Raw genomic sequence first — 23,258 nt, 5'->3', positions numbered from 1 at the left:
TAAGAAAAAATTGAAAGAATACCTAGAAAAAAAAAAAAACATAACATGATGGACTAGAATATCGCATCCTCAATTTACAGTCACCCATTCACTAATAGTGGCAGCAAGCAATGTCATTTCAAGTGGCAGTAGGTAAATTCACAGGTTATAATCTGGTCCTAAAATGTAAGAACTTAATGTTTTGTAATAACAGAATCAACTCAAATTTAAAACAGGTTCTAATTTGGTCAATTTCAGTAGGCTGACCATAGACATTGCACTTAAAGGGCTAATAGCAAGGCTTAAAAAACAGTAACACTACTACACGGTAATTGCATGCGTGATTACATGGTAATTACATAGCAAACACCCAACGCTAGTGCTCTAGCAACTGCCAACATACTTCATCTTGTAATGCAAGATATTGTCATTGCAAGCGCACAGCAATGATTGTGATGACTGTGTTATTACAGTGGTGTTCGGGACTCTGTAGTGTTGCCACGAAACTTTTCGGTCCTCTGTTATTGAACACATTTCCTACATGCATTGATTTTCAGTTTGTCTATGGCAGTCCTCTCAAGCTGCTTCTGACACCATACTGTTTTTGTGGTGTGCAGCAGGATTTAGGACCCTCACTCATTACTGTAGGTGGGATCCTAACCCCTGCTGCACAGAAACGATCTACAGCTATGGCCAGTTTTGCATCACCCTATAGAATTAACTCATTTTGCTTCATAAAGTTGAATGAAACCTCTTGAATAATGTTACATTAACGTATTGAATTACATACTGCTTTGTACTACACTTACCGGAAAATATTTCAAAATCTAACATTAAATATTATTGTACTACTATTCTGGCTTCTGGTAGACACTTGCGTTATCACTTTGTAGTTTCTTCGATTACATGCTGTTAAACAAAATATCGATATGATGTACTTATAGTTATTTTAAATTATATCTCAATCCTACGATGCAAAACCTGTAGCCACAGCTGTACACTGTTGGAAGTGAAAATAAAGAAATCTTTGTGTGAAACCTGCGCCAAGAACAGGGAAGGAAATGGGTTTTGCAAAGGTCTGCAAAGTAGATTCTGTTTCAAATGCGATTAAACCAGAATAAAAGAAGAATCCACAATCACATCGTATAAAGACCTGGCAGTGAAGCAATCCCGCAAATTGTGACCTTTTAAAATATTGAAATTACAACGTAAAATACCACAACAGTTCCCAAATTCAGTAAAAAGCATTTTGAGATTAATCAAGGTGCTTTCATAAGAGTCACTTTCATTGTTCCAATTTGACTAAATAAATTAAGGTGAAGAATTGATTTAAAAACATTAAAAAAATACGCACCATATTATATGAAGGAATCGTTGCAAAAAAGTATAAATATGTATCTCAAAGAAAGAGAAAAAAGGCGATGTTGGGCTACGTTTGTTTTTTTGAACTGGTACAGAATCGTGTTAGACAAGTTTCCTTGCTTGAGGCTTTCTTCATTTTCCTGTGAAGCAGGATCCTGCTATTCAAAAACGCATCTGCTGTTGGATTGTTATCAAACTCACAAAATGAAAAACGTGAAAATGACTGAGTTTTATTAAGCTCCCATAAGCTAATCGGACCTGACATTCCTGTATATCCTCATCATTACACCGTGAAGAAAGTAAAATGATGAAATATTCAATATCCAACATTCAACATTGGTGGCAGCCACTGTGGTACTACGGTATGATTAAAAAATGTCAATCTGTAAAGGGAGGCGGGGTTAACTCCAGGTGGTGTCATACCCTTTCCACCCAGGTGGGGGTGCCAAAAACACCCTCCGACCCCTAAACATGAAACTGACCACGCCTCGATAGCCAGCTCGAGGCACCCCAGATTTCAGATCATCCATGACGCCCAGGGCTTTAGCGAAAGCTTTGAAAGTATCCTTGGTGGAATACTGCACTCTAACCGGTCCTGGGACCGTCACTTTGTTTGCGTGCAGTTCCTCCACTCGAACTGTGGGGGCAGTGTACACGCTTTCCGCAAACGTCCGGTCGTAGGCCTCCTTCTTGAGAAAAGCCAGGTCGCGCTGAGTGAAAGGCACAAACTGGTCGTTGAGTTTGATGAAGCGGAGGTACTGGTCGTAGAACTGGCCCATGCTGACTCCCTTGCGGCCGAACGTCATGGTGCGGGAGATCTCGGGCCTCACGCACGCTCTCTCCTTGCGCTGCCCAGGCTGCCTTATCCAGTCATCCCAGAAGGAGGCGGGCCACTTGGGCTCCAGCTCCTCCCAGAGCTCCTTGAGCAGCATCCAGCCCAGGCCGGGGAAGAAGTCCGTCCGGTAGAGCAGCTCCGGAGCTTTGGGGTCGATCATCTGCTCCCTGCCATTGTCGTTCCAGGCTGACACGCACCAGAGTGTTTTGTCCTCCAGGAGAAGGGGGAAGAGTGAGCGGAAATACTCAAAGAAATCAGGAGCAACCTGAGGGAAAAGGTGAAAATAAAATGTGTTTAATTACAACCAGGGATTTAAACAACACCACATCTCCTTAACATGAACTTCAAATTGTATTTTTCGTTTCCCCTTTTCTTTTATGACGTTGGCAGTCATTCCAAGTAGTTCTTATTGAAATTACCCAAATGCTATGTTTTTTTAAAGGTACTTTTCCCTATACCCTGCGTTTAGAAGCCGTTCCAGTTCACAGATGAGTTACGAGGGCTAGATCACACAAAGTACCTGTAATAGTAAGAACTAGCACCATCTTGTGGACAGCTGCTGTTGATAAAGTTTCCTTTTTGCATTATTGGCTAAAATAACTATACGGATCGGTCTCTAATATAAAAACACTTTGGCTGACCTAGCCTACATTGCCTAGGTCTTTGGAATTATGAAAATGTAGCTGTTTATTCTTAACGCTAGACTTGAATCTTTAATTGCAAGTAGAAAATCAGTCCTATCAATAGGGGTCTCCAAGTGTGCAACATTTATACATGCATGGTAATGTGAACAAATATTGAATACGAGATAAATTAGCATGCACTATACTGTTGTTGCATAAACGGGAAGGCCCATACCTATATCGGACAACATTTAGGAAACAATCTAAAAATATCAAATATCAAGTACTGAGCTCCGAATTATTTCCACTTATGTTAATTCTAGATTATGTAGGTCAACTGTACCAGTACTATACTTTGCAGTGCTAACTGGGGTCAGTGAAGCACACCAGTGTTTCTGTGGATGCTTTCCTCAGAGTAAGAGATACTGTACACTCTCTCTCTCTTTGTCAACATCTGCTACTGAACTGAATCGCGAGTGACAAAGAGAGAAAGCACCAGAGCAATGTCAGGGACACAGTGAGAACGTTGTTGTTCTAATGAGTTAAGAACTTAAACCAGACACTTGATTCTGAGCTGGGTCACTTTAGAACATCGCTGACTCTCCAAACCCTGGATTATCCCAGGATGTGCCACCACAAACAGAAAGAAGATTAGCGCAAGTGCCCTTAGAGTTTAGCCTGAATGTGACCAACTTTTACAAGACAGTATTGAACATGCAGGAGACAGACGTTAGGGTGATAACTTTAGACAGTAATCGTAAATATGTGGTTGTGGTTTATAATCACGTATTCACTTATTATAAACCACAAACACATACACTGTACTCATGAACTTCAACTAAACATGTGTACACAGGCCAAGACGTAAATCCTTAACGGTTACTTATCACCCATGATTTATATCAGGGATTAGACTCCATATGATTTCAACTTTAGGAATACGCCCATTTAAGCAGAGGATGACAAGCTCTACAGTGCTGTTTTTTTATAATGCCCTACAACAACGTGAAAGAGACCGCATGCGTACAAGTCCATAAATATTGAATAAATAACCTTACTGTATAAACACTACAGCTCACCTTCCTGACTTGACTACCTCTGACAACAATCTTAACAAGTTTAAACTTTAAAGCACTAGCATACCTAACTTATAAATCTGGGAAATAATTATACTTTGGTTTGCAGCATGTCAAGCTTTGCAGACTAGAAGTGCTGCTCGGTGAAACAGTATTACCTCCAGGTCATCCTCCACAATGACGGCCACCTGGTATTTGAAGGTGTGGAAGACCTGATTCAGAGCCCAGCGGTAATGCCGGGAGATCTTGTAATAGCCCTGGAACTTCCTGTGGTCGGCCCGGACCCGGATACTGCTGAGGTCAGGCTGTCGGAGGTGCATCACCTGGTCCCCGTACGAGCCGATCACCTTGGCTGTCTCCTCGTGCCCGCAGTCCTGGCTCACAATAATGGGGAAGAGCTCCTTGGAAGGGCGGTAGTACAGCAGCTTATCCAAGCTCCGGCGAACTGTGGGGCGGTCACAGGCGACCACTAACACTGCAATGACGATATCTTTCACATCAGGGATTTTCTGCAATGCCGCGGTCTCTGGTTCCCTCGCGCCAGCCTCATTGTTGTTGTTGTTTAATTCAACGGGTTGTTTTTCTTTTATCTGATTGTTGTTTTTCTTCTTCTCCCACAGAGCGCGGTGGCTTTGAATCTGCTGCAAGAGCTGCTTCTGTTTCTCCAGCTCCGCCTCCACTTCTTCGGCCAATTGCACCACGTTTCGCGTCAAGTCCCCGTCCCACTCCCTGCCCTCTCCTGGCTCGACCCCGCCCCCGGTCCCAGGGCTGCCAATGGGAGGCCACCACCACAGGAAGAGGAGGAGCAGGGCGTTCCAGGCGATGAACAGCACAACTCCACAGAGAATGAGGCTGGCTCTGCGGACCATTCTCCTCCAATAGAGAGACAGAGTGCGAGAGAGAGATGGGTCAGGGGTCAGGGGTGAGGGTCTGTGGGGGTTTAATCCACTGCCATCAATCTGGAAGAGGAAACATTTTTTTTTAGTAAGACTAAGAGTTTGGTACTTTACTTAAGTTCCAGAGAGTGTCATGTTCAACCAAGAGAAACAGATAACACAAAAACATGCATTTATGCTATGCTGATGGGCCGAAGCTTGAACAAACAGCTCTACAGCTTCTCGTAGTTAAAGGGAAAGTCTCACTCTGGCCTGGTAATCTCAATAAATGTACGACAGATCCAGTTCCAAACTGCAAATAAAATACCTGAAATGCACACTTGCCTTTAACTAACTACATGCATGTTCAGGTAAGAAAAACAATGAGACCATATATACTTTATTGCATCACTTTACTGCCTGTAGGCTACATAAACCACAGCTTGAGCGACTATATATCTGTGGTACCACCATAGCGAACGTATGCCATGACAAAACTGCTTTGAGATCGAAACCAATTTCTCAAAAATGTATTGTTGGTTTCTGTTTGAAAGCAAGTATTTGCCCTTTGCATATATTTACTAATTCTTTCCACAGTGTGAGTGTGTTCGGTTTATCCAGTTCTAACCAGTTTCTTATTTATTTTTTTATTTTTTATTATTATTTTCTAACTACAATTCTTATTATGCTGCTCAAGCAATTAAGATTCTGACTATCCGTTTCTACTAGCAGGAAAAAATTGCCAAAATTTGTGATGTCTCTTTTACAATTTGCTCCCAAAACCAAGACTAAAGCTGCAGATACCTACCGTGTTCTACAATTGAAACTAGTATTTCAGCTGCCATTTTGAAGCTTCCATTCTGAAACTGCACTCGGAATGTGTTCAGAGGGGGAAAAGTTTTGAACGTGACATGCGAACCTACAGACAGGCGCCTCAGCAATACACCCACGGCCAGGACTACCCCTCGAGAGGCAATTATTACATGTTGAGCCGAGATAGACAAGTGGGCTGTCCCTGCTACTAATCTAAAACACATGCTTGAAAGAAATATTCTCTCACTAGACGCACAGCTAGCTGATCTCTCTAGCCAAGGAACGCGCCTGCACTTCATTATCATAAGTCAGGAACTGCTGCGTGACCCTGCATAGCACAAACTGGCCTTGCATTCAACAACTCGATCCAATTAGCACGGAGCAGGACTCTGAGACATTTACTTTAAAACTACAACACCATTCAATATCCTTTAACTACATTCTTACAGAGTTCTCTTCTGCTCTAGTTTATCACAAAGAAAGAAATTTAGCACAGAGTACAACAGGAGAATAAATATAGAATAACAGATGGGCTTCAGTGAACAGGAAAATAATTCCATCTAGGGTTTCTGTGACGTCATAAACTACGAGACCGAAGGACAAGCTTATAAACTGTCACACAGAAACTGTTTTCCGGTACTCACTGAAGAGACCCATCTATTATCTTTTATGGATGGATACCGTTATGATGCTAATATTAAAAGAAGATGATATTCAGCAGTACAGTTCTTTTTTTCTTTTTTTTTCTTAAAGGTAGTGTTTCAGTGCTGGACAGACATTCTATGTCGTGATCCGTTTCTCCGAGATCCGTAAAAAACGTATTTTTTGATCATTAATGAACATTTCTGTACTGTGGGTGTTGTCGAGTGACTGAAAATGAGACATTTTGTGTTTGAATTGAATGAGGAGTCGAATGGGTCACAGTTCAAGTATATTTTCCTCTAGAGGAATTATCACTTATTGACGTCACTACTGTGGTATTATGCCTTTTTTTATTGTTTATTTTTATTTTTATTTTTAGAATGGCTCAGGATGCAAATATAATTCAGAACACAAGGTAGCAAGCACTTTTTTTTTTTAATCTTTACACACATTATAAATGCATGGGCTAGCCTACCATGTGAAGCAGTAGAATGTAAAACACTAGGAACATTAAAACAAACAAATTAGGATCCTCCCCCAATTGGGGCGAATGGTGTGTCAACAAGGAACGAGTCTTGAGGGGCCAATCGGACTCTTCTCGTTCCCAAACTTGGGTTCTTAAATTCTTACTGCAAAGTCATTGGTGCCCGTTTACTACATTTAAGTGATTTTTAGACATGTTGATTAAACGCTTTTGGATAAATCCAGGCTGTAAATGTTTGATGAATACCGGGCTTCCTACCAAAGCCTTATCAGTACCAACTCACCACAGGAATAAAATATTTATTACAGCAGCTTCCCACTGCATTAATCCCAGCAGAGATGGAAGAAAAATCTGACAGTAAACTAGCGACAGCTACATAAAGATCTCATGAAAACACGCCAGTGCTGTGTGTGAATGACACTTTCTGTTATCGATAATAGCAGTCTTGATAAATCCACCTATTTCCGATATTTACAAATACGTGTTTTATAGTCCTATAACTTAAGTACCCAATAGCGAGGGAACAACGATTCATAGCGTACCGATGAATCGCAACACTTCCATTGTATCACATTGCATCATAACAATCTCTGTATCGTGATTCAAAACTGCAAATACAGCCCGTTGTAGTTCAAACAGTTCCTACATGAAGAATAACTGTTTTATAATTGGCATGAATACATACTCTCCCTTTGCAATTAAATTGTGCTCATTTTTATCTTCATTAAAATAAACATTTGATCTTATTATGCTTCACACGTGTAACCCATCAGATATTGCGATATCACACTGTGCCTGTGATCGTGACACGTCGCATATTGACATTAGTGTACTGTTACAACCCTACTCAACAGCGCTTAGAAATACAAAATGAACGACAAACATTTCATCATCCAGTTAGATCCGGAAGATAGCACAAATCTTACCTGAAAGCAATGTAAACTTGTAAAACCGGTTTGAAATCTTGAAGATATTGAAGAAAGACTTCTAGTCAAAACACTTGTCATTCAGTTTATTAGCAGAGCCTTTACTAGCTGAATCTCTCCACTGGACCTCATAATAAATCATTGTCAGAACACAGACCCTACCAGAGAACGCCAGTAAGAATCCCTTAATCAGTAAGAATCCCCTAATCTAATTCATGTTGGACATTCCCTAATGTGGTGGTAGTGATTATTATCACTATTATCTCAACCTAAAAACACATCCAAGCTATTGCTAACTTTCTACAATTTTAATATATTTAGTTATTTCTCCACAAAAGCTATCGGCACCTCCCATTTATACATGTCTGGTAAATGTGCTTTCAATACTTAGTTACGTATCCTAATCTCTTAACCCCATACTGCCACTCACAGCGTTATCTAAATGAGATTGGCTGCTTCCTTTGAGGCCCAACTACTGTGAAGCACATCTGAAGAAATGCTTAAAATACTGTACACAGAACTCATAGATCACAAGCTTGCTCTCTCGCTCTGTCTCTCAAGCACACAGAGCACACACAGTTCAGTATCTTACACAAACCAGTGGGGAAAAAAAACAGTTCTATATGATGTCACGTGTTTCTCAGCACTAACAATAGAAATCCCCTTTGTCAATCTGAACACATTGCAAGAACGCAAAATAAAACACACCATAGCTTTACTCTCTCTAAAGAATGACATTGTTTCTCAGGGTCTGTTTAAAGCCCCTTGTTTCTCTTGAAATACTTCCCAGTGCATAACATTTCATTGCAAACAAAAAGAAAAAAAACTGCTTCATGTTTACAATGCAACTGAAAATAATCCTTACACAGTCACGAAAGAAAAAAAAAAGAAACTTTCTAGGAATCAAGATATAGCCTACTTTTGTTCACACTGCTAATTTAAGAAATAAAAATTTGGCATGGCTAGCAAGCAAAAATTGGTCACCTTAAATTTAAAAAACATATGTAACAGTGTATAGATAGTAAACCTATAGTAAAGAAAGGAATGGAAAAATAAAAGTAAAAGAATGTTAAGGAATGTGATCAAACAGCCTAAAGAAAGTACAATACAATCCCAGCTATCTAATACAACAACTGAAGTACAGTACCTGAAACTATGCAGGGAAATCTTCAGCGACAGCGTGTCTTTCCTCAGAGTCAGTTTGTGTAGATCTAGGAAATGTGAAACTGACCCTAATCTCATACATACACCCTCCCTCCTTCCCGGATCCTAACGACTCAGAGCTTCACCCTGTAACTCGAGACAGCTGGGAAAGCACTTCGACTGCTCCCTAACGGACACTCAATAACAGAGCGACTCTCCCTCTCCCTCTCTTCCTACTTCAACATCTCTTTTCTTTACTCCCCTTTTTTACCCTCTTCTCTTCCAGTTTCAATTCAATTTGAAACTCCAACCAGAAGCTTAAAAAAAAAAAAAAAAAAGTACTGGCATAACAAGTTTTGCAACTACTGGCCAGTTCAGTACATGCAATAAAACAAGGATATCACTTGCTATCTTTTCTCACCCTCTCCCTCCTTCACTCTTCTCCAGTTCAAATTTGAAAACAGGCACAAACAGGACTGTTCAAACATAAAACAAGGACACCGTGACCAGATCAGCAAGTACAAAGGATCATGTCCTCTCTGTCTCCAACGCTCTAGGAAACGTGTCGCTACACTGACTCTGGAAACTACACTGCGGAAATGAGTTCAAAGGTTTTGCATTGGGGAGTGCCTGCAACTGACAATTAACCGCTTGTCTGCCATCTGGTTTAGCTCACCTTTGTAAAAACAGTAAAGAACAAAACAGTAAAAAACCTGCTGTAGACAGATCTGTAGCTTTTTTTTTTTTTTTTAAACCAGCTGGTTTTACAGACCACCACCTTCCCCCACCCCCAGTCATTAATATTAAAAGAAACTTGTACAACTTTGACAGTTTTTAAATCTTGATTTGGTTATTATCAAACAAACAAACAAAAAAACCTTGCATGTTTTTTTTTGCCCTTCCCCAAATGTAAAACAAAAAAAAACCCCTCTGACATCATAGAAAATCTGCGTTACTCCATGTTATCATAGAAATTAAGTTTGGTAATGTGATACGACATTAGAGACCCTAAGTCTGCTTTGCGTTCATACATCTGTAAAGGCTGGCCCTGGTCCCGGCTTGAAGGCCCTGGGCCGAATCAAAACGGCAGCTTAAACTTAGGCCAGCCCTGGTCTGCCTTTTCTTTTATCGGAGCTTTCACATATGAGAAATATGCCCTGTGACGCCTTAAATTACAAGTGTGAATGGGGTCTGTCTCGCTTTCTTTCAAATCCAACGACAGCACAACAGAATTTGAGGAATCAGGCCCCATGTTAAATGCAGTCGCTCCCCTATAACAGCAGGCACTTCCCAATAGTGAACTACAGGCTGGTTTGAGACTTAGTCACGCTGTGTGATCACTGCAGAACAGATTCAGCAGGGGCCCTCGATTACTCAAATACCCATCTCCTTGTCATTTCAATCATATATAACAACTGGGAACTCAGGACTGGGCGCAGGACTAGTGTGCGTTTCTCATCACACCCACTTGCTTACTAAATATCTTGATATCCATATATAGACAGACAATCTGAAAAACAGACAAAAAAAAAAGATTTTAATATGCAAGACAGCCACAAAATTTGTGGATTTTATTTATTTATTTATTTTTTAAATCAAGACAAGCAAAACTTCTTCAGGTTGTGAATCTGTCAAATGCATCCCTTCACTTAACATCAGCTCTTAGTGCAACGTTTGGTTTGTGCTTGCAGTGCCTCAGGACTTTTCAATTGAAGCCAACAGTATTTGCTCAAAGCGAGACCAAGTCGAAAAGTGAAGCTGACATGGCTTCTGAGGTTTGTGGTTCAACTGAAAACATAACACAATTCACACAGTCTTTATGTCATCTACAGCTGTGGCCAACAGTTTTGCATCACCCTATAGAATTAACAAATTTTGTTCCACAAAACCTGCTGAATAATGTTACATTAACATACTGAATTACATACCGCTTTGTAGTTTCCAATATACATTTCAATATTTAACTTGAAATACTGTACTAGACTTTTCTGATATCATTTTTTAGCTCAATTGATCAAACGCGAAACTAATAAGATCTAAATTATTTTATTTATTTATTTTGTCTTAAAACCTAAAATTCTAGGTTGGCCATAGCTGTACATTATCATAAGACATAAGATTTGCTTAATATCCTATTATGTGCGTTCTACTGTACTCTTGTTTCCACTTAGCTAAAAAAAAAAAAAAAAAAAAAATTCTCAACCAATGCTTCTGAAAAGACCAAACAAGCTAAATATCCGAATGTGGAAGTGATTTTAGAAGCGAACACTCCAGTAGGGAGGTCATGTACTGCTGTCCCTTTTATAACTCATTCTGTACAGAGAAATTTCCATTTTCTGATCCACAGAATCAGTAATCAGAATCAGCTTTTAGCAGTGACTTAAGTAATGCTCTGTCATAGCTGGCCACTTCATTAGCATCTTTCTACCCAATTGGATTTGACATTTGCATACCCTGGGTCTCTTGTTTATGAATACCAGGCTTTACATTTCATCTTTGCTGATCAAGTCGACCTGACAACGTGGCACTTATGTACACACTGATGCTGATCACTACTTTCGAAACGAAAACGCACCCATCCTTCTTGCCAGAATTGTGCGCAAATGGCTTGAGGAGCATGGCAGGGACTTCAGGCATTTTCCACCACAATCCCATTGAGCATGTCTGGGATGCACCATCAAGGATGGATTTGATCCACCTACCCTTCTGCAGCAATTCTGTGCAATATTCTAAACTGAAAGGACAGACACCTTCCAGCATAAATTGGCCAAGCAGACACAGAAATAGAATTATAAACAGATAATAGGGTTGATTAAACCAGTAAAAAAAAAAAAAAAACACATTAGTGAGCATCCCTTTAAAAGCCATCTCCATACAGTAAAATGCTGTACACATAGTCTTGTGCTCAAATACATGTTGCAGTAAATCAGAAACAAGTGATGGAAGGCATCCTATGATGGCTTTTCTGAGGAGTTCCAAAACATTCCTCCCAATATGTAAAAACGGAAACTAACACCCCTTTGTGAACTGAGACAGTCAACTCAGTGTAAACAAGATTTACACCACGTCTGCGTGTCTCGCCCTGCACTCCAGGGAGCAGTGCTTTCACTAGGGAATCAGCGAGGACACCTCTCTAGTCGAACGACTCCTTAGTTTTATTACCTGGTGAATGTAGCAGCTTTGGAAAGTGTCCGAGGACAGTGATTTTCTAAGCACCCTGAACAACCGTCATGGAAATTCTACCAGCCGCTCCTAAACCTGCTCCGATTCATATGAAAAGATCCAGAGATGGCAACACAAACTCACAGGCAAGGTCAGATTTTTATTTTGGAAACGGTTAAACTAGCTCGGCAAACCAGAAACCAGGTGAAAGAAGCTTTTAATGGCAACCAAGCTTCCTCTCTCCTTGAAGCTGTAGAAGGAACTGTATTTGTTGTAGTCAAAACACAAAAATTGTTATTGAATGATGTAGGCCTAAGTGATTTCTACTTATTAATACAGACACATATGCTCCCCCTATCCTATCTCAAAGCATAAAATAGCTTTGAAGGTTCTTTACTTTTTGATATTTGCAATTAATCGAAGCGTTTCTTACTGCAATTCTTACTTTTGATACTTGTTTTATGTTGAGGTGCTTTTCACTGAGCTCTAGAGTTGCGTCGCACAGTGAAGAACTTATCTGAAGCAGCAGAGAGGAGCAGCAACTGGCTGTGGTTGAGACGGAAAGATTCTGGATGGGGATCTCAAGCACAACAGAAAAAAAAGAAATGCTGATGTATGGGTAAGTAAGGGTTGAGCTGAGTGGGGGACGGGGGACGGGGGTGTGTGTGATGCTTGGACGCCAGAATCACCATCAAGCACTCTTGAGGTGTCGTGGGCTAGTTGACGAAACACAGAGGATGGAAGATGCACCCTACTCAGCTCAGTCCAGACGGTTGTCATGCTAAGTCTTAGTTGGTGCTTATCTTGGTGAGAGCAGAGTTCAAATCAGCATGAAGTTTTAACATCTACTCATGTGATGGAAATTTGTAACAAAAGAATTACATTCCGCCCCCCCATGAAAACTGTAGTGTATACGCCAAGACATAAAAAGAGAATATTTTCCAAATTCTTGATGAATCCAACAAGTGTTTGGTTTGATAAACAAGCGTTATTTTACATGCCAGCTTTACATCGTAAAACAACTAGAAACTTGTACATTACTGCAAGTCTTTTTTCAATATTTAAACAAAGTTACACATAATGTACCACTACTGAGCACGGTTAAGACAGGCATGCATGCATGCCAGTGCTTTGTGCAGTAACAGACTGCTCTTTGCTCGCTTGGTATCTGCACTGCAAATATCACTTGACCTTTCCAATCAGTTGGATCCCGTTTGCCAAACAAACTCACATTCAAGTGGATATTTATTGAGCGAGGCTTCACATTGCCATGAAAGGCATTACTGAAACCCGAAATACTGTCGCACCACATTCCCTGTACATGATTTACCTACCTTGAGATATCAAAAACATTACACAGTATATGAATTGAGCTTGATTCTAGTTAACTCCACTGAGCCACAGTCAGATCACTCAAAATAAATATACAATGCAATATGCTTAACTACCATTTTTAAAAAACATTAACTATCATTTTAAAAACTACATATCTTACAAGAAACCATTAGGTCGGCAAATGATTAAAAAAACAGGTAAAAAAAACTGCAATTTTGGCAGGTACAAATCCTGATTACTGGAGTAGAACGTACCCTAGATTTATTAAGTCAAATTTAACCCTAATTTTAAAATCCTAAATTCTGGACCCATATGTGTAAAATGATGTCATATTCTTGGAATGTGGGCTGTTTCAAACAAGAGAAACCAAGCAGCAGCAGCAGCTGGGTCAAGCCTGGTCAGTATTTCTTCTGGGATTGTCAATTGGTCAGATCTCAGAAAGATACACTGAACAGCTAGGTACCAGGGCCAGGCCAAAGGTCTTCTTTCTTGAATTGTGATCTGATCAGATCACATAAAAGAGATAATGTTTGTATCTTTCCATCTGCAATCAGGAGCCGTTCAGCTATTGTCACAAGTGAAATAGTGAAATGTTAGTGTTGGGTGTTATTGATGCACACATTACAATGTTGCACACTGTGAACTAATTCCTCATTCAACTTGTACAAGGAGTGTGATAAACTATACTTAGCATGTGTAACTGGCCTAATTACGTCACAGGGTAATCAATTGCTGCACAAGTAGTAACAGGTGGTCACTTTGTCTCTGATCCAAGTATAAGCTGACTCTGCGTTGTGTTTGATGAAATAATTTGTGTAGACTGATCTTTAGTTTCAGTTTCAGATTCCCTTCTTTTATTTTGCCTGTGGTAAAAAAAAAAAAAAAAAAAAAAAAAAAAACAACACATGCAAAGAAAAAGAAATAATCAGTCACCTCCCACAGTACAGCCACCTCATTCACACGGCTCACAGACTGGGAAGAAGCAATGACGAATGGAATGTTTTTGTTACTCCTCCACTGAACCATTTTTACCAATATTGAAATATTTTACTAGTGGATCCATGGTGACAATACCTACATGTATATTTACCACTAGCATTTACACCACGAACCTCAATGACATTTTTCCATAGACATGAAATGTGATGTTAGCTGCACTGCAATGGTTCAATCTGCCGTGTTACTGAACCCTGCGAAAATCCTATTTTCAGTACCTATTTCATGTACCCTTTACATTATATAACTAACTGAGAATAGATCTGGTGCATCTATTGATAATGTGACAAAATCATACACCTGCTACACATGCTTCAAATGCCTCTTACAACAAGCACGTCAGTAAACATACACCCTCCGCCATGCCTACACATTCAAAATTACAGCCAACAGTATGATTGATGACAACCATATGCACAGAACAAGAATTACCAAGTTTAATAACAATTCGATAAGTAATTTACAGATGGAGAGATGTACGGCCAGACAGACAGACACCCCCCACCCCCCCGTATCTCCAAGATCTGATACTCTCAATAACTTCTGCTAAATAATGTTAACACCAAGTTTCATGACAACTGGTTAGCGGTTCTCCAAATACATTGAGAAATCTATGAAGTAGGACAAGTGTAGACAGGACCGCCTCCACTCTACCCCTTCATAAAGAACCTCATCCTCAGCAGGGTGTAATCAGACAGCACAATCTGTAACCCAGGCCCAATGCATATCAGCTCCACACAGATGCTTCCTGTTAAATACTATCAGTTGAACAAAAATATCTAAACATAGGCCTTTGTTAGTTTCCGATCTGCCAAGTCAAGGCAGAAACATGCCTGTTCTATTCTACTTGTATGGGCATACTCAGTGATATAGGCCAATGCGTTGTAGCTAGAAGGTTTCAAGAGAGGAGGACACTGATAGTGTTAAACTAAACCTGGTCAAGAAGGTCTGCTTGCTTTCCTTCTGACAAGACACAGTGTACAGAAAGCTAGTCAAACCCTTTTAAAATCACTTCAAAAAGGAACCGAGCAAAAACTGTGACAATAAGTGAACTTATCAAGACTTCCCCGGTAACCTGGCAAAAGCATAAGTGGCAATTCGACAAATATGCCTGTGTTGGAATTTGAAAGTGCAAGATACTGCATTGATTACAATTAAATATTAATAAAACAATATTTCAAATGGCAGTTATAAATTGGAGCGTTCTTTGTGCCAAATGCTACTTTATGTCAAACGTCAATGCTTTAAAGCAAAGTGATAAAACAAGGAGCTTGGCCCTACTGAATCCCATTGTTTTCTGACCAGGACATTTCAATGTGATGGTAATAAGCAGAATGGGGGGGGGGGGGAGCAATACCAGGTGTGATAGTAAATGGGGTTGACCGTAATTCAGTAAATCATCATTAAAGAATTATAGTTCAGTGTAACTTTAAAGTGCATGCTGATTCAAACGTCATCTTTTTTTTTTTTAATATTGTGTTTGTTCTATTTAAGTCTGTGTTGAAGTGCTTTGGCTGGGATTTGAGGAGCTGCTCTTCAATTCCAGTTGTCTGACACAGACATATGTACCTTATTCTAAAAGCCCCTCTGATGAGTGCAAGTGCCAGCACCACCTAGAGCAGGGATTACCAACCCTGATCCTGGGGACCCCCACTTTTCATTCCAACTGAACTCTCAATTACTTAACGATCCTTAACTGAAGTAATAATTTACAAAAGTTAAAGCAGGGGCTCTACAAAGACACGTTTTGTGGCAGGCAACTAGAACAGACGAGCACGACGAAAGCACCCTAACATCAAAAAAAAAAAAAAAAAAAACAAAACCCAGTAATTCAGTGACTACGATAAGTTCCACTCAGAATGAATACAGAACATTGTAAAATAAAAGCGAGGCAGTCATGTATTGAGTGTTTTGATATTCTAACATAATAGCAGGCCACTGTGGTTCTAAAGAAAGGTTAATGAACAAAATGAGAAATGAATTCATTAAATACAGCCTCGTATATAATGCATTTGCATTGTTTTTACTGTTGTATTTAATGTACTATGCCCTGTATTTCACTGTATTTAATGTATTATTCCTCACTATCTTGTAAAGCGCTTAGTGATTATGGTCCACTATGAAAGGCGCTATATAAAATAAATACTGATTTATGAATGTGTGCCTTGCAAAAACACAGATGTTATTTCCTTGTCAGACTGCTGTCCCTGTGAGTTGCGTTGACCAGTCACACGCCAGTCACGTCTGTTTATCGGGTACAGATCCACAATGATGACTAACGACGTGGTCCTACTGAGAGGTCCACTAATTTCAAGGACAGCTACTGTTTAGGTTACATTTGTAGCTAAATTACAAACATAATAAAAACGCCCACAGCACGCCTTGTGTCTCCAGCAATTTGGTATGTTACGAAATCTGACTCTTCATAATCTGCTGTAAAAGGCTTATTCAAGTGTTACATTAAAGCAAGTCTACTATAAAGCTACATAAGTAAGTTTAAGTATTTTAATTTGCGTTGGAAATATACTCATTTATCAGGATTTAAAAAAAAAAAGTAAAAAAGTAATTATTTTGTATTTGCTAACACTACAACTACACCGTTTAAAAGAAAAGGTCAGGTGTATGCAAACGTGTTTTGAGTAGGGTTCAACTTCACAAGAGCATATTTCTGATCAGATCATGCAGGCTTTATTTTGCATACAGTATGTCACAATTACTATTAATAATACTATTATTTTTGTCATTTTCACATTTTAAACGCGTAGATAACACATTAATTAATATGACAACACTGCCTCCATACCAACAGTTTTTTTTCCCCCGATTAGCAGAGCACCAGGTTGTTGTAAATAAAGTTATCAGAATATGTATTCAATCGCAAGCATTTAAAACTGTTGCTGCTAACGGTCATTACAAACCTGTAGTTAAAGACACACAAACAGTTCATTTCCCAACCTGTGAAGACGCCTCTCCCAGTGTGTAAAGGAATCGGAGTGGAGTGGGGTTTTTTTTTTTCCCCTCTTCCCTGAATATTTTTCCGCTATTCCCAGCCTCTCTTATCTTTTCCTCTTTCCAAACTCCATAGTTTGATCTTTTTTATTACTGCTTGTCCGTGATTATCTCATAAAAGGTTAGCTTTAGGGATATTTTCGCCCATTTTTTGCGTTTTATTTATTTTTTTTTTCTTCTCCGAAAATATAAAGGCGCCTGTTTTGGTTTTTTTTTTCCACCTCAGACAGCTGAAACCTGCACCGACACAAGTTCCGGATTTCCTCTTCCGGAAGTCCCGCCCTTTTGCATGACAACCACAAGGCGGCGCTTCCTGTCAAAGCTCCATAGCAACCGCTCTCGACGTATTCCCTTAAAGGGGGGGCGTGGCGGGGAGCTTATTTTTCCTTAATATTAATATTTTGTTAATATCCTAACCCTTCTGTTGGAGAGAGTCGATGCATAACTGAAGTATCCACCCTGTTTAAAGGGGGGCGAAGGAGAGAACTGCTTAAATTGAAGACCCAACCCTTTTTCCTGGCAGTGTTTCTCTCACCTTTTTATCCTCTCCCTAATAAAATTATACAAAACCACCACAAAAAGATAGGAAATTGCACCTTTAAATTACATACATCTGTCAGGAGGATTTTAAGATGGGTTTGGATTCAGGAAAAGAGGTCGTTAAACATGCCAGCATGTGACTTGAAATTTAAGTTAGCAGAGCCACCTAGTGGATTTCTCTCCCTCCGCCTTTTTTTTTTTTTTTTTTTGAAAATAAGCGACAGCAAAAACAAAATTAATCACTTTCAGAAAACTGTATTCGTTAGTGGGCAACATTTATCAACATATTAGGGTAAATTAAAAAAACAAACAAACAAACAAAAAAAACATATTTTTTAAAATTTAGTTTGTCATTTCTTCAAAATCATATACATATTATTTTTGGGGGGATACGGTTGACTTAAAAATATATATTTCACATTTTCTATCAATAGTTGCCAAGGTGTCTTTCATTTAAAATATATATTTAATCCATGCCAGCAGATATTTTCATTAGTATTTGGCATGGCAATCTGACATTGGTCATATGGGGAAAATCAAAATTTCCTGTCCAATGCTTTTTCTAAGTAGCTAGAGCAACATCAGATGATTAGTTTGATGATAAGCACGGTACACGCTTAACAATTGACATAAATATTTAGAGTTTCCTTGGCAGCTATGGGACCAAACAAGCCTTTATTTGACACCTTGCTGTAGGTTTGGGGATATTTTAAACCCAGGCCACTGAGGTGAACCATATACCATGTTTTATATTCATCTCAAAAATAAAAGGTTAATAATATGAAGCTAATTGTATTGATTGCTTGTCATTCTTGAACGTATTTCAATATATTTATGCTATATCTAATTATAGTAGCAGTGTTTATCAGAGTGTTAATTTGTAACTGTTAATCTTAGAAACGCATGTTAATTCTGAAGGCGAGTTATTGTTGCGTTGGCGAGTACTTTGGAACTGAGGTCTGCTTTTAGCATCGCCTCTGCCAGACATCCAAAGCAAACGGACAGCACCCGCTCCACCGCGGGCGTTATCCTGCCATAGAAGGCGAGCAAATTCCCGAAGAAGAATGGCCGACAGAACCAAGCAAAATACCGAGTGGTAAAGCCGCTCCAGCGCTTAGCAAATCGGGTAGAGTGCGCGACACAGTCCAGTAACCGAGTGAAGGACATGGTGCCCCGCTTTGCAGACCGCTTGGTAAGGCGCAAACAAGGCTCTCTGCAGCTCCGGTACAATTCGATCCTGGGGTCCGTCTTGCACACAGACAGACACTCCAATTAGGTGATATATCAATCTGAGCATCTGGAAGGGAATGCCGATCAAGTGGGCTGCCGCTTTGCAGAGGTGCAAGACAGCCTCGCCCAGCTGAATTGCCGCTGTGCGGAGGTGGGTGCCAGCTGTCAGAATCTGACTCAGGGCACTGAAGAAATGGGCTCCCGCCGAGCGTAGCTCCTGGACCGTTTTAACTGGCGTTAACAACAAAGAAAAAATAGTTATGAAAAAAAAAAAATAAAACATAGAAATGATTCCTTAATTAATATTTAAAAGGTACGTATATTGATATAATGGGCAATGTCATATACTGTAGACCCTATATGTAAAACTGATTATTGACAATTATATATATGGCATTGCCAGTTATCAATGTATCAGTTAGCAATATATCAAATATCAATTGTAAGCTGTCCATCAGATACACTACAGCGCCCCCTGCAGGTAGACCACGAGATAGTTCGCAGAAAGGCGCTGTTCTTAGGTTAGCTGCTGTACACCCCGGCAAATCAAAGGTTTTTGATATATAATGTAGGTAAAGGCCGGCTGATTCAGTTTCCCAAAGTTGCGCTCTGAAATATTGCCCAAACATGGTGCCAGTTTTCCGGGTTCATCTCATGTCCTTGGTTGGTGATTTATTTCTTGTATCAGCAGCAGTACACTATGACTTTATAAACACAAAGTAAGCTACTGTATTCCATCAAATCCAATATATAAAATCGGCATTAAAAGTCTATATAAAGGTAGGTTGAAGTGTTTTTTTTTGTAGGGAATATACTACTGTATACCACTATATTTAGGGGTTAATATGTGAACAAAGGGTAATGGATTTTATAATTAAGGAAGGAAAGTTTTTATTGATTCAATTCACGGAGCAGGAACGCGTCTTACTTTATTTGACATGTATAAAGTTCTTTTTTTGCAACAACATACGGTTTATCATTTGAAATCTGTTTTATTCTCGTCTGCCACAGAAAAAGATACCGGATCTGGGATCGGGTGTGATCAGATTATTACTCAATCATTTAGGTCAGGGGTAATAGACCTACTGCGGTATGCATATCACAATAATAATAATAATAATAATAATAATAATAATAATAATAATAAATAAAATAATAATAATAATAATAAAAACAGTGCCTAAAATATTAATATTACAATAGTATACTAAAGATGTAGAATATGCGTTGCTGTATTAAGTCCAGCATGATAAAGCGACAATCAGTAGTAGACTATATGCACTTGCATAGAATTTTAACAATGAGAATATTGTTCGTTTTTATTATTTATTTTGATTATAGTTTTGTTTTACTATCACCATTTTAAAAAAACGTGATCGTTGTTCTTACCGTCAGTTATTACAAACACCCACAGGAGCAAGAAAACCCAGAAGAGTTCCATTTTTTCTTTTTCCAAAGAATCGAAACCGAAACGAAACGACTGAAGATCAAAGTAATGTATTGGCCTTGGAGCAACCACCTGGAATTTGGTTACTTATTCCCAGTTCCTTATTCGCTTTATAGTTGACAAAGCAGCTTGTCCTTGTTCTGTGTGTTTTAACTGACTTACACAGCTTATTCAATTAGTACATTGCTTCTTATTCTCTTTCCAGCTTCTTATTCGCATCCCACAAATGTCACACAAATTGAAAAACTTTTTGGGCCGGTATAAATACATATGGGTGACGTAGAGGGGTTCCCCCTGTGTGAGACTCAGCTTTGAAATAAGTGGCCCAAAACAATTTAACCCGTGAATAAGAAGCTGGTGAATAAGAAGCCAACTTCAGCATCATATTTTAGACCCCGTTAATCAAAGGGATTCCTGTGCATTTTTATTGGTTACACTGCTGCTGCTGCTCGTGGGGTACCACTTGCTCATTAAAATCTTTAGTGTTTTTGCAAACGGGGGGTGATAATCTATATAGGGACACCTAAATATATATGCTGCTGATACAGATTGTTTATTGAAAGGTATATAAGGACCTTTTTATTTTGTTGTGTTACACGTTCCCATGTGTTGCTGCAACTGTTTGCGTAAGGTATGTGTATCGGCCCACTGGTAAATCCATCTCACAAATGTGAGCAGGAGGATGATGGGAAATGTAGTCCATGCAGGTTCATGTGAAGCCATCTTGAAGCAGGGAATGCAATATAAAAGTTTTAAAAAGTGGTCAAAATGTAAAAAATAATTAATTAATTAAAACTATACACACACACACACACACACACACACACACACACACACACACACTTATGTAAACAATTGTAGCAACACATGGGAACATGTAACACAATAAAATTAAAAAAAATGTCCTTATGTACCCTTTAAGATTTTCGTTTTTCTTGAAAGAGGGAGCGGTTATCTGTTAAACAGCAGCAGTCTGTTAATTGAGCAAGATTTGTAAGTGAGGTAAAACACACAGAAAAAGGACACGTTGCTTTCTCAGCTATACTGTGAATAAGGAACCGGGAATAGGTAACGAACTTCCAGATGGTGGGAAATGGGTAGTTACTGTAAATATTTGAAATATTAGAGCTGCAGTATATAGCGAAATCAGCTGCCTTAGCCAGTAAGAATCGTAAGGCTGATTGGGTAAAGCAAGTACACTCTCATTTGATTGAAATGTATCTAAAGAATTACACAGAAAGGTTCGTGGGAGTAAAACTTACAAAACAATACACATGCGTGTGTGTGTGTGTTCCAGGGTGAGGTAGGGAAGAAAACAATACTTGAGCAAACAGTTTAGAGAAAGTGCAATTAGTGGTTATGTTATGAATGTGTTTTGTGCCGCTGCTGGTAGCAGTTGAATCAACTGCCTTAGTGCCAGTAAAAAAACCCACTGACACTAACATCAACCTTTATGAAAATAAAAACACAAGAGCCAGACAATGCAAAGCTCACAGCGTGAACAAAAAGAAAGGGATCGACAAATACAAGCAGGGATTGTGTTTCTTCCCTTTGAGCTCCACTTAAAAAAAAAAAAAAAAAACACGTTTGATTAATGTTACTCAATTGTACACAACTACGCACAATGAGGTAAGGGCGCAAACCCATGAATCGAAGTACTCTTCTTTGAACGAAACAAAATTAGGAAATTAAATAAAAATTGAATAAAGGGCATTTTCTTTGGGGAAACAAATACCTCTGATACAAGTACTCTGGACCCTCTGAGCTTTCTCATTCTTAGCATGTGTGGCATCACAGGGAGGGCAGAGGAGGTGCATGGTGACAATCGGATAGCTCCTAGATTTATTGTTGGTGTTTTGTCACCACGACACTGTGTTTGTATTGTTGTCTGTAGAGGCTGGGCCAGATACTTTTATTTTCTCTTTCTTTTTTTATATAAAGGTAGATACTGTTTGGTTATTTATAAATTTACAGTATAAATGGTATATTTATAGAATTAAAACGTTGTAATTGTGGTATTTTAGATATTTAATATGATCCATCTATTTCGTAGGTTAACTGTTAAATGACTTTTTATTTTTGTTCTGTATATTTAAAAAATATTATAATTTGTTTTTTTAATGAAAAACAATATCACAATAAAAATCACAACTGTTTGGGTTAGAGAGAGAGAGAGAGAGAGAGAGAGAGAGAGGCTACTGCCTTTAATTAAAGAGACAGGTGAGTGAAAATTACACCCACATATGTAGCAACAGTGCTTCATGCAAACACATTACGGCTGGAGCAGTTTATTGAACGTATGATGAATCTGGAATTAAACAGTCTTTGCTTGGTGTCATTGGTCCTGGGTTTTCAGAATTACAAAACCACACATTATTAATTATTACATCAAAACATTCAGAAACAAAGCAGTGACATTTGGCAATTTACTGTTTGCAGACCCCTCCTATTCACTAGGTGTGTTTAATCTCTTTAGTATTATATTGATCTCAATGCGAATTAAAACATTTGTGAATTATCCAATTATATTTATTTGAACCAATGATTATATTATGCACAGTGCTGTTGTAGTTACTTAAATATTAAAATCAAAGCATACAGTCAAAAGCCTTTCACTACAATAGAGATTAATGGCAAAATGCCCTGAACCTCGACTTGTGATGCCAGCTCTGGTATCTCACGGATCAGAGCACTCTTCCTCCTCCTCCTCCTCCTCCTCCTCGTGGAAAGTCTCTCCATCTTGTTTTCTAAAGCGCATGTTAACGCCATCCATCGGGAACG

General features: G+C 39.0%; 1 protein-coding gene across 6 annotated transcripts; it reads right to left on the bottom strand.

Annotated features, from left to right (window-relative positions):
- Positions 1–1,555: 1,555 nt before the first annotated feature.
- LOC121304389 (alpha-1,3-mannosyl-glycoprotein 2-beta-N-acetylglucosaminyltransferase-like) lies at positions 1,556–17,567 on the bottom strand. 6 transcript variants are annotated; one of them, XM_041235492.1, is made up of 3 exons: positions 17,170–17,567; positions 4,034–4,834; positions 1,556–2,441 (listed from the first exon to the last, which is right to left on the bottom strand). In XM_041235492.1, exons 2-3 carry the CDS (start codon positions 4,742–4,744, stop codon positions 1,743–1,745), a joined length of 1,410 nt encoding a protein of 469 aa, XP_041091426.1. In that variant the 5' UTR covers positions 4,745–4,834; positions 17,170–17,567; the 3' UTR covers positions 1,556–1,742. The 6 variants fall into 6 exon arrangements, with proteins under 6 accessions (XP_041091426.1, XP_041091425.1, XP_041091427.1 ...); XM_041235491.1 differs by having other exon boundaries at positions 17,207–17,567; XM_041235493.1 differs by lacking the exon at positions 17,170–17,567 and adding an exon at positions 9,180–9,348.
- Between the last annotated feature and the right edge of the window lie 5,691 nt (positions 17,568–23,258).

Source organism: Polyodon spathula, chromosome 37 (assembly GCF_017654505.1).
Source record: "Polyodon spathula isolate WHYD16114869_AA chromosome 37, ASM1765450v1, whole genome shotgun sequence".
NCBI classification, from domain to species: domain Eukaryota; kingdom Metazoa; phylum Chordata; class Actinopteri; order Acipenseriformes; family Polyodontidae; genus Polyodon; species Polyodon spathula.
Note: the sequence above shows the minus strand (reverse complement) of the source record. Positions and strands in the feature narration are given on the sequence as shown.

What these genes read in the sequence shown, in the direction of transcription:
- LOC121304389 (XM_041235489.1), bottom strand. Translation starts at nt 7,696, where the DNA reads ATGACAAGTGTTTTGACTAGAAGTCTTTCTTCAATATCTTCAAGATTT. An exon ending in CAAGTTTACATTGCTTTCAG is followed by an intron (nt 4,835 to 7,615) that starts GTAAGATTTGTG and finishes TTCCTCTTCCAG; the next exon opens with ATTGATGGCAGTGGATTAAA. An exon ending in TTGTGGAGGATGACCTGGAG is followed by an intron (nt 2,442 to 4,033) that starts GTAATACTGTTT and finishes CTTTTCCCTCAG; the next exon opens with GTTGCTCCTGATTTCTTTGA.